Raw genomic sequence first — 12,064 nt, forward strand, 5'->3', positions numbered from 1 at the left:
GGGGGGGATATCAGTAAATTGCCTGAGCTGTGCTGTCAGCAGTCAGCTCACTGATGTCACTGGTTGCCGGTTGCCAGGAGCTCAGCAGGACGCCAGCCAGAGCGTCACAGGTTGCTAAGGGCTGTTAGCAACCTGGGAAACTGTGGCCGCCCCACTCCTACCCCCCACACCTGCCTCCTCCAATGTGATGCTGCCTGAGGTAATGTCCTTATTATAGGGATATCCCTGTTTGTCCTCCTCTCTCCTCTGTTCTTCTCTGCTCCTCATATGTGGGCAGGTTCTCGATGTAATCACATATAATCCAGGACACCTGGTTCTGCATGTACATGTTGACATAGAGAGGCCGTGACCAGCTGATCGGCACAGAGAAATTACTTTGGAGGACCAGTTATATAGTGGGACATTAGCCCATGAGAGCATGGAATTAGTATTCCTGGTCTTTCTTACACGCTAGACAAAACAAGCAAGTGTCCCTTGCTGTGCGCAGGGGGAGGGGGGCACTATATAGCATTTTTTTTGTGCTGACTGGAGTACAGCTTTAAAATTTATATTAATAAAAATCCTAAAATAGCAAAATCCACATTGGTTATCTTATTCGGTGTTAATGAAGACAACATTATGTGTGTTTTTAGCTAAACAGAAATTAATCCATTCCTTGAACCTCTAGCTTTGAAAATGACTGTAGATAAGGATTTCTGACTTTCCTCTAACGTTCTAGATCTGCATACTTGTTAAAGGTTAGTGTCTCAGAAAGCATTGAAGTCTCTGAGTTAGAATAATAAACAGACAACTAGAATTTTCAGAATGAGACCTCAGCCTCCATGTTAAAAGACAGCCTCCATGTTATTTTCATGACATGTTTCCTTTAAATCTACCTCATGTATGTTGCTAGGTCAGCAACTTCAGCTCACATAACTTCTCAAATGATAGGTTTACATAAATAAATAAATAGATTAAAAACGCCTACAAAAAGTATAAGAGAAGAGAGCTTGTGACATAATAAAAAGTAGCTGTAGAATCTTTCAGAGTAGGGCTATGTCAGGGTGTGAAATCATCCTCAGATCCCCAGTTGTCCCTGCTCACTCAGCTTTCCATATCGCTTTGTGCTCCTGATGTGGGCCCCCTTGCTGTGCTCCTGACCGGGGCCCCCTTTCTGGCTTGAGCACTGTCCTGTCACCGGCCCTGCACAGGGAATTCATTCCTGTGTATAGACTATTGATATATAGTATTCTCTTTTATTTATTGTAGATGTTATAGTTACTTGGGTATTCTTTTCAATTATTTTGTAAAAATTAAGCTGCCTAGAGTCAGGAGACAACTTTTTACCAATCCAGATGATTTCAGCTGATGATGTTCATAGATAGCATCAGAATAAATCTTCACCAGCTAATCAATTGTGCAAATTGTCCTGCATTGGGGTTCTGAATTGAAGCTAGGTAAATAAATAGCGGTCCCAGGCTCCCCCTACTTCACACCTTAGCATCCTAATAGTCATGGAAAAGCTTAAGTGCACCTGGAAATCTGCAGAGGTGACTGGTCTAGGATTGCTAATTACAGCACTCCTGCTAGCAGGACTGTGCTCATCATATAATGTTTTTATTTATTTATTTCAATAGTAAAATAAAACAATTAAACAAATCTTCCTTATGCTGCCAATGCTATGAACATCATTTAGGATACCATTTTTGTTTTGTTTTTTAAATAATAAACTCATCTATCTGGAGCCCTCAGCACTATGGACAGTGTATAACATGCCTCTTATTAGCAATCAATCTACAGCCATATTTTTCATAAAATATAGCTCATGCCTGGGTGCAGTATCACTTCTTTTCACATGGAAATAATGAACTGTGAAAATACTTAATGGTAACTGTACATTTAGTACAGTTATCTTTTACAGAGCCCCTCAACCACCCCCTCCACACCCCAAGTTTTATACTTACTTTTTACTGCTTCTCCAAAATCTTTGCTCTGTGGCTTGCTGGGAGCTGCACAGCTGCCATTTCAGAAGTCTCCCAGCCAGGCTCGTCATGTACAGATAAATCTATATTCCTATAGAGAGGGCATCCACTGTTCGGATGCATAACAGACTACCTCTCGATAGGAATTAATATAGATTCTTCCACAGATCTTGGCATAGAAACATTTGGAGCAGCAGATTGCCGCTACCAGCAGACCCATAGTGAATATTTGGGAGAAGAGAGAATAGGTGTAAGGCTTGGGGTTGATGAAGGTGGAGGGGACAATTTAAAAAAACAACTGTACTAAAAGTAGAGTTATTCTTTAAGAAGCAGTCCTATGCAAAAATATTGGTGCAGGTTGCTTACCGATAGAGTAAAATATGAGTGTCCTAGATTTACTATGTCCATGCAAAATAGTCTCAAAATGCTGTAACTGAAGAAAGAATTTTGGCTGATTGTATTTCAGAATCACAGCTAAAAAACTAGTTAGCACAAAGACAGGATCACTAAGGTCTACTATATGTCAGTACTAATCTTTTACAGATATTTATAATACACATAAAAATGATAGGAGCATGTTGTTAACTTGTCATTGCATGTTTTGTGCTCTTGCTATATTTAGAGGCTTGGGTATTCTGGGTATATTACGTAAGCCAACTTATGAGAAGAAATGGTACCTTTATTTTAATTCATGCCCCACATCTTAGCGTTGCTTTTCAATTAAGAAATACATTCATGGTGTCTTTCATTTGCAATTTTGTATTGTCAGGGATATGCAATAAATATCCCCGTTTCGTAAGTGCCTTTCAAAGTTATTATTATTTCTATCCTTGAAGTATGTTCCCAGAATTTTACTGACAATACCCTTTTCATATCCTTCCCACACACTTCTTCCTTATCAAATTGCTTTACACGATGAGTAATCTTCTTCTGAGTTACAACATAATACATTTTCATTTACACGTTACAAGGACTATGAATGAATAAAGATTCTGAAAGGATGGCAAGTAACCTAATCCATTGGGATTAGGCATGGCTATAGAAAATTTTTCTATTTTCAGTATGCATCATGATTTAGCTATGTAATGCCACTTATGGCCATTTATCTTGTATAATACAAGCCTTGAATTTTCTCTGCATTTTTAGGTTTAAAAAAAAAGTATGCAATAATTATATTTGTTGCAATAATATGAATCGGTGCTTCAGGGGGAGAGAGAATACCAAGTAGGATTCAGCTACATTACACATAAGAACCATAAATAATGTTCAAAAATTCCCCAGTGTAGGGAATTTTCCTTAAAGGAGCTTTCCACCTTTAATATTATCCTATTTATTTTGGTAGCCAACCAGGAGTTCCATTTTAATGTTCACCTGCCATAAGAGTATTATGTAGGCTATTGTTGTTGCCCTACTTTTAAGAATGTTAGTTTCTTGACTTTCATGGCGATGCTTTGACTACATTGCTTTCTGAGTAAGGCTGTATTCTCACATGAGTGGTTTTCCGCGTGTGTTCGGCCATACGAATACGCACGGAACTGCTCTAAACATAAAACACAAATGCATTGCAATGTGCATTGTTCAGACTTGTGCGGCAGCTGCGTAGTACGAAACCGTGTGGCCCGCAAAATAGTACAAGTGTGATTTTATGGAGGATTCAGCGTGTTCTGGCTTTAGTAATAGTTGCAAACATGTGAAATCTGCATGTATGTTAAAGTTTGCGCGGTTTCATTCTGCACGGTTTTCCATGAGAAAAAACACACGGAAAACGCTACGTGTGAATAGAACCTAACTGACCTGAAAAAAGTTATGACATTTTGACACTTTTCTGACACTTATTTACTTCATGTTTGTTTTCAGTTCAAATGTATCAAAGCCAGACACGGTTCTTCTCTCATGACAGGCGTACTTTAAGAGGGCTTAGCCAGACACATTTAGAAAAGATTTATCTTTAAGTGTAGTGGACATAAAGTCTGGTGAGTACAGAAATAATATTTCTACAATACCAGCAGTAACTGAAATAACTGAAGTCCTGGCAATTCCCATACTATTATATATTGTATATGCTATTCATAAACTAAAATAATTGTGTTTTTATTTTGCTGTCAAGGCTTGCTAACAGGCCATAAAAGTTTAAGAAATAATGCTGAAATAAAGCTTGCAAAAATTGTGAGAGGTATAGACAGATTGGCTAAATAAAGTATAACAATTGGCAGTTTATTATTACTTGCTTAATACTCCATAAGAAAAGTTGTTCTCCAGCTTTGCTGTACTTAAAATAATGGGTTACTTGAGGAGACACTAATTTTAACAAAATGTTTGGCAAAAAAATGATGGAAAGTCTTTAGAAAATAATTAAATAAAATTGATTTTGCTGATTAATTTTTACCTTTGTGGAAATAAGAAGAAATAAATGAGGAAAATGCAACTTTATAAATAAACGAAAATCTCAGAATCAAAATGTCATATAAAATGCTTCATATGAATTTGAACATTTAATAAATAAGTCTCTTAGTCTTTTTTTTTATATAAACAAACTTATAACTAAAGTCTGCTGGGACTTTAACATGAACCTGTGCCCATGCAGATTCATTTTAATGACAGCCCCTTAGAACTTTATGCTCCCTTTCCTTTTTTCCCCCCAACAGCTCTGTTTAGACTCACGGAGCAAAGAAAAAAAACTCAGTACTTCTGGGTATGAGGAACATGCGACTCACTCTTTCCTACCATGAGGCAGGGCTGGTGCTTGGTGGTTGGCCCTTAGACACCTAGCGATGCCCCATGTATGTAGGGAAAGTCCTGTGGAAGCTCCAACACAATGCAATTTAGAGCAGCAATAGAGTAAACAAGTGTAAGTAAAAGCTGCTGTAAGTACAATCATTAAAGTGAGCCTTTTTGTTTTGCCCTGCATAGGAAAAGCAAAAGTTTTTTTCAAGTATTTTGGTTCTACTAAATGTATCACTTTTAATGGATGTATATATTTTTAAATCTAGTATTTTTCATTGGTATTTAGTATATATTCAGAGAAGTTTATTTTCTTTCTGTACTTGTGACACATAGCATTTACATAGTAGAAAAGAGATTAGGATCATTAAAATTAAGCTAATCCTTCCCTTTTCCACTATGTGTATTGTGCGTCACTTGTCAGTTGTGTTGCAGATTAGGGTCTTTGGTGGTTACAGAAAATTCAATGGCAATAGATGAAGAGGTTTCACACCCGACACTCTCACTGGGAAATTTTCTTAAAGCTGGATTAGCCACTGGGCAATCTAGGAAGGTCCCTAGGCCCCAACTGGCTTGGGAGGGGCCCAGCTTCCAGTGCAGACTACTAATGCTTTAGTGGTGTATATATGTTTTCTTTTTCATTTACATGCTGGTTGCCATTGTGCTAGTCCTCATCATGCACAGTAGTACTCAAGCCAGCATCAAGATAGCAGAATAGTATAGTCCAAGAGAACTAAACAATCTCAGGAGCAAGGTTCAGCTCTGTTTCACATTAGATTATAACAAGTTTATTGTGAAGGAGACAGTTGTGCAGGCTAGGTGATAAAATTACTGCATGGAAGTTGTGTGAGCTTCCTATCTGGCATCAGGGGGTTGTCCTATCCTGCCTCTGAGCGGGGCTTGCTGTGGAAATCATTAGAGAGTAAAGTTTAGGGAGTAAGATGAGGCATGCTTTGATGAGTGAGAGTGCTGGAAAAAATGCACAGCAGAAGATCAATGGATAATAGCTCCAGAAGTAAGTTATTGCTTGTCCTAAGGATGGTGGTTCAGCCAAGCTAAATTATATTCAATGACTTCACTTGCTGGAAAAAATTCTCACTGTATGGCAAACTTAATTGCACTTGTTTCTGGTATTTTCCGGTACCAGAAATATGCATTCTATCAAAAACATTTCATGTGTCCTAATAAAACATATACATACATGTTACATACATGATGTTTAAGTTCAGAATGTATTCCCAGGACTTTTTACCAGCAGAGATAATGATTAGCCAGTGGTCTGGAAGGAGGATTTTTTAAGAACTCATGTCATCCAGAAATACTGATTACCATGGAGGTTTAAGGAGAAGCTTCTTACACTGTCAGATAAGGACCCCTTCAGGTAAAACATATACATTTTTTTTTGAGAGGGGGGACTCTTGTAATCTTACATCTCTTCACTGGATTGTCACACATTAATTCGAAGTGTCATCCCCTGCCTCTGCAGAACAACTCTCTACAGCACACTGTTTCTCCAGTATAGATAAATCATATTATTCACTGACCCACCTTCCTAGGTGATGCAGTGTTAATAAGTTCTGGCATATGCAATTCCCAATATAGTTCCGCACATGCTTCGGACATGAAGTCAGGTGCTAGGTACACTGGGCATTATTCTCTATGCACCTTATTGTAATGGGAGTCCCCATGCACCTTATTGTAATGGGAGCTCAGATCACCAGAGCTATTACACTCTTGTTGGCTCCCAGCAGCAGGGGAAGTTAACATTATGATTTTTTCACAATGGAGACACAGTACAGTATAAAGCTCTTTGTTTCAGAAGCTGTGGTATTTTATGATCATGAACTAATCTGTTAAAAGACACTTCTGACCCCCTTCTGCCTTATGTCGCTTTCTTACAATTTTCAGTGCCCATTCATTGAACAGGATGAATATGAATCTCCAAAAAATTGCCTAATGGCATGAATGTACAATATGGTGCACACAGCACAGCCATTTGAGGAATATGATATAAAGCACAGTGTATGTAGTGCAGATGTTTGTGGTATGTGGTGTGCCATGACATTGGTGATGAGAATTTTAAAAGCAAAACTGTATAATATCTGACTGCATTTGTCGCTAAAAATTCACAAAAAGTTGGGAGTCTCATTTTAAATGATATAATCTGTCATAAGAGCACAGGAGTCATATGTTGTTTTTTTATATCAAGAAACCAGTGACAACATGCAAAAATCTTGTCTGCCCATTGTTTCCAAGAGTGACTTGAATACCATCATTAGGAAATTATACTTGGAAATGGAAGTCTGAGGGCCCAAAGTTTTCATCCTGCCTAGGACCCTATTTGGTCTTAATATGGCTCTGTAGTTGCTCATCTATGGCAGACTGCAGACTTTAATTTACTGATGTGTATGCTGCAAAACATCCCGCGCTTTGCAAGCACCAAATTATTTTTCTGAAGGCAACTTGTGCTTTTTTATCACAGTCTTTGTATCAAGATAGTTTTTTTTATGCATCCAGAGAACAGTTAAGTGCAATATCCAAATACAATAGAAAAGGCAATAATAAGAACTCAAAGATAAAGTAAAAGCTTTGAAAAAGGTGATACAAGCATAAAAGATATACTAAACAGTTAAAGAAATGAATAGTAGAAAGTTGTGAACAGCTGAGTCCATAAACGTATTACAAATGAAAGTAGTTTGCCGCAATGAACAAAGTAAAAATGACATATAAAAAAACATAGTTTACCTTCTGGTCAATGTACTTATTTTCTTCAATTCCAGATCGTTTAGAATGATCACAAGAAGAGGATGAAGCTGAGGGAAGTCTTCTCAGTAAGCAGCTAGTATCCTGTTGTTGCCGGTCAATGAATTGCTTCATGAAGCTTTCCCTGATAAGTATAAAGAGAAAAAAAGGAAATATTGTAAAATATTATTAAGGATGTTTGTGTTGTTTTCTCACTCACATTTGGCAAGTGTTTTTAGAGAGTAGAACATACAGGGTGAATAAAGAGAGTGGAGGCTATTATAATATTATCGAAACAAATGCAAATTATATGCAAAGTCTTACAGTTAATTTTTAAAAAAATTTTTTTTTTTTTTTTTAGAAAGCTAGTAGCAAGAGTAGAAAAGTCTATTCTTTGCCAGCAAGCTGCAAAGAAGGACCTTTGATCTCTGTGTGAAGCAGTGGTCTCTCTGCAGAGGTCTGACATGCCACCTTCTAACTCTCTAATTAGCAAGGAATATGGGCTTTGGTGATTGTGGAATCATACATCTAACTCAGCGGGGGAATGTCGAATATATACACACACTATATTGCCAAAAGTATTGGGACGCCTGCCTTTACATGCACATAAACCTTAATGGCAACCTAGTCTTTCTTAGCCTGTAAGGTTCAATATTGAGTTGGCCAACCCTTTGGAGCTATAAAAGCTTCAACTCTTCTGGGAAAGCTGTCCACAAGGTTTAGGGGTGTGTCTAACTATGGGAATGTTTGACCATTCTTCCAGAAGCGCATTTGTGAGGTCAGGTACTGATGTTGGACGAGAAGGCCTGGCTCGCAGTCTCCGCTCTAATTCATCCCAAACGTGCTCTATCGGGTTGATGTCAGGACTCTGTGCAGGCCAGTCAAGTTCCTCCACCCCAAACCCGCTCTTCCATGTCTTTATGGACCTTGCTTTGTGCACTGGTGCGCAGTCATGTTGGAACAGAAAGGAGTGCTATCCCCAAACTGTTCCCACAAAGTTGTGAGCATGAAATTGTCCAAAATGTCTTGGTATGCTGATACCTTAAGAGTTCCCTTCACTGGAATTAAGGGGCTAAGCCCAACCCCTGAAAAACAACCCTACACCATAATCCCCCCTCCACCAAACTTTGCTCTTGGCACAATGCAGTCAGGCAAGTACCATTCTCCTGGCAACCGCCAAACCCAGACAAGTCCATTGGATTGCCAGACAGAGAAGCATGATTCGTCACTCCAGAGAACACGTCTCCACTTCTCTAGAGTCCAGTTGAGGCATGCTTTACGCCACTGCATCCAACGCTTTATATAATCTATATTTATATATATATTCTGCATTGTGGTGTGCTTCTTTACAAAAAAAGGTCATGTGCATGTTGTGGTGTGTTGACAGCCTGTTCATTATGATTGGGCTGCCTTAATGCAACCCATGTTAACGTGTAATGTAAAGTGTGAATAGGCCCTTTAGCTGATATAAGCTGGAAGCTCACTTGGGCTTTAAGGTGTCTCTTAAAGAGAAAAATTAACAAGTGGTCCAAATGTGCACTGCGTGAGGTAAATGGGAGTTTTAGAAATTGAGTTTATATTTTTTCTGCTTTTTTTAATGTGCACATTACAATTAAAACCATACATGCTGTTACTGAAATACTTTATATGAAGAATTGTTGATCCATGCTATGTCTGGTAATTGGAACTACTCCATACTTTGGGCTGACCTGTAGTGATCTATCAGCAATAAATCGAAGAAAAGCCTGCGTCTCTGCTGACCCATAAAAGCACAAGGTTGAAGAAAATACTTTAAAATATGCAGCATCCTTGATGTGTAATCAACTTAATCAGGGCAAACTGGTATGAACTGATTAAACCGTGCAGACTGGAACTTCCCTACACCACTGCAATCTATGCATAGTGATTCTGCCACAATACTGCCCTAAAGCAATGTGATGCATTCTAGTTTTCTTTAATTTATGAATTAGACTTTTTCTTGGTAAAATTACAATACTATTAACAATCATTTTTAAGAACTACTCAGTATAACAGAGAACACAAAGCTTGCAAACAATTTCATGTATTTGTTAACATAAAAATATTTTCAAACAAGCAGTTACAACAACAATAAACAAACAAACAAACAAACAAACAATTTAGCAGTTAGTTTACAAAAATACTTTGGCCATAGTTTTTATAACAACAATATAACATTATACAAACTGCACATGCAATGGGAAAATGCATGTCGAAATCAGTGTCAGAGATTCACTTTTTACATGAAATGACTAGATCTGCATATGATTTTAACACCTGAAATCATATGCAGATCTAGTCATTTCATGTAAAAGGTCTAGCACAACCCGACCCCTTCCAATCCCCTGAGTCTCCCTATTTGTTCATGAAGCTAGCTATCGCACTAAAGGACTAATAGAAAGAATGGGAGGCAAGAAGAGTAGGACCAAGTTGGACATAAACATTTTTGGTATATGCGCTGTAGCTAGTGCTTTTTAATTTATATAGTGTATCTAATTTTTAATCTGTATCAAAATACTTGCTTTAAAAAAAATACAATTCAGCAGGGAGCAGTTCTATTAATAATGCCTAAAGGGCAACATTAAAAATGCACAATTTTTTAATTGTGCATTTTTAATGTTGCTTTAAACCTGCCTGTAAAGTAGTGCATCAGTATAATACATTGTACCACAGTAAAACTGACAGAAAGAAAAAAAAAAATTGCCGCCTGCATTTTTTTAAAACTGTGTGGGGTTCCTTGATGAGGGTCTGGTATGGATTATAAAGTGAAAGTACACCTAAAAATTGCTGACTGGCAGGCTTTCTATGACAGAAGAGACTCTGTGGGGGTGATTTACTAACCTAAACACACGCACGCACCAGGTGCGTGTGATTTTCACACAGCAAAACTTATTTATCAACCAAAAAGTCTCTAAAATCATATTTCCACTAATGCCATGTATGGAAAAATCATGCACATGATGCATATATAATGCTGCTTCACAGTTTAGACAAAAATGGTTAGCTCATGCATTTACATTCCTGCATTCATCAACGCAAGCAACACAACATAGAGCTAATTTACACAACAACACCTTGCAATTCATGCAGGGCTTTGCACAACACACCTGCTGGGTGTGTACACACTACAAAGGTGTTTAGATTCCACCCATAGATCATGCTGGGAGGGAACACACTACAGAGGTGTATACATGTTCGTGGTGTGTTTATAAGGTTAGTAAATCAACCCCTGTGTGTCTCTTCTACCATAAAAGCTTCTTGCTGCTTGGATTTGTTTTTCCTGTAGACTAATGAATCAGAAGACAAACAAAAACCCAAATAAAGATGGAAGTGCTGGCGAGGGAGGAATGCAGCTATGCATACTACCACTTTGTGACTGATAGCAGTAGAGGGCTCTCTCCCCCACCCTATACTTCACTTCCATTTTAAGGGGAACCACATCAAAAAATTACATGGGGTTCCCCTTTAAAATCCACTCCAGACCCTTATCCTTAATAAGGATCTGGTACAGATTTTAAGGGGAGCCCCACTAAACAAAATGACATAGGGTTCCCACCCCACAATTCACACCAGACCCTTATTTTTGATGAGAGTCTGGTATGGATTTTAAGGGGGAACCCCACTCAAAAAAGATCCAATGTGGGGGTTCCGCTTAAAATCCATACTCGACCCTTATTGACCTTGGTGAACAGACTATTTTGTTTGGCTGTTCATTAAACCCTGCACCTAAAGTTAATTGCTACAAGCCACTGATCTCTATCAGTCTTATTAAAGATGCTGGCAGTCTGTCATAACACATTGGCAGTTTCTGAAAGTCTGCTGTAACATGTCAGTTTCTCTACATGGCTCTTAAAACATGAAAGCAGTGTCTTGCAACATGGCATTAGTAGAAGCAAACTGGGAGGAGTATTGTGTTATTTGAAAACTAAATAAGAACAAAAGGCACAACTAGTAAACCAAGCCTATACAGCAACAGTCGCATTCATTTAACTACAATCATGAACTTTGCATGCTGCTCTGGTATATTTCCCCTCTTTACCATCTCAGTAAGCTGGAAGGTATACTTACATTCTATACAAGTGCAGCCCTTTTTCACATACATAAATGTAAATTGTAATAATAACGCCTTCACAAAGATGTAAATTTTGTTTAAGATTAATAGCGCTTGGCATTTAAGTTGCATTAAAAAGTGAGAAATCACTGCACTTAAAAAAAATCAGCTGCTTTGTTGTTTTATAAGAAAAACTGAAGCAGATCAAGATTTCAGAGGCACTTAGTTTTTCTATTATTATACAGAAAACACTGATATCAATTAGAATCTTAGCCCAGAGATGCACTTCAACCAAAAGTAAAGCACAGTGAAGCAAGTATTTCAATTATTTAAAAACATAATCTATATGCTGTGCTACACAGATAACTGCAAACTCTTGATAACATAGGTAAAGCAAATAAAAACAGCATTGTATTCAATATTCTCCTTCACAATATGGTCATATTTGGTTCGGATAAAATGTTCTCTCAACTGCATTTATTACCGTAGGCTGGCATTGATGATAGCGTCTCACAGGCCAATAGTCAGTGTTATGTGGGAGAGGGTTAAATATGCTACATTAGTGTGTGGG

At 37.9% G+C, this 12,064-nt stretch overlaps 1 protein-coding gene across 1 annotated transcript in view; it reads right to left on the reverse strand.

Annotated features, from left to right (window-relative positions):
• The window catches only part of LOC108798310 (sodium leak channel non-selective protein), a gene marked incomplete at its 3' end in the record, with an annotated part of 337,938 nt that overhangs the window by 58,700 nt on the left and 267,174 nt on the right, over positions 1-12,064 (reverse strand). Inside the window, exon 18 of the mRNA XM_018570048.1 lies at positions 7,428-7,569. Within this exon, the coding sequence (XP_018425550.1) occupies positions 7,428-7,569 (142 nt within the window). The remainder of the gene's footprint in view (positions 1-7,427; positions 7,570-12,064) is intronic.

This window comes from Nanorana parkeri, unplaced genomic scaffold (genome assembly GCF_000935625.1).
Source record: "Nanorana parkeri isolate BGI_ZX_2015 unplaced genomic scaffold, ASM93562v1 scaffold1447, whole genome shotgun sequence".
NCBI classification, from domain to species: domain Eukaryota; kingdom Metazoa; phylum Chordata; class Amphibia; order Anura; family Dicroglossidae; genus Nanorana; species Nanorana parkeri.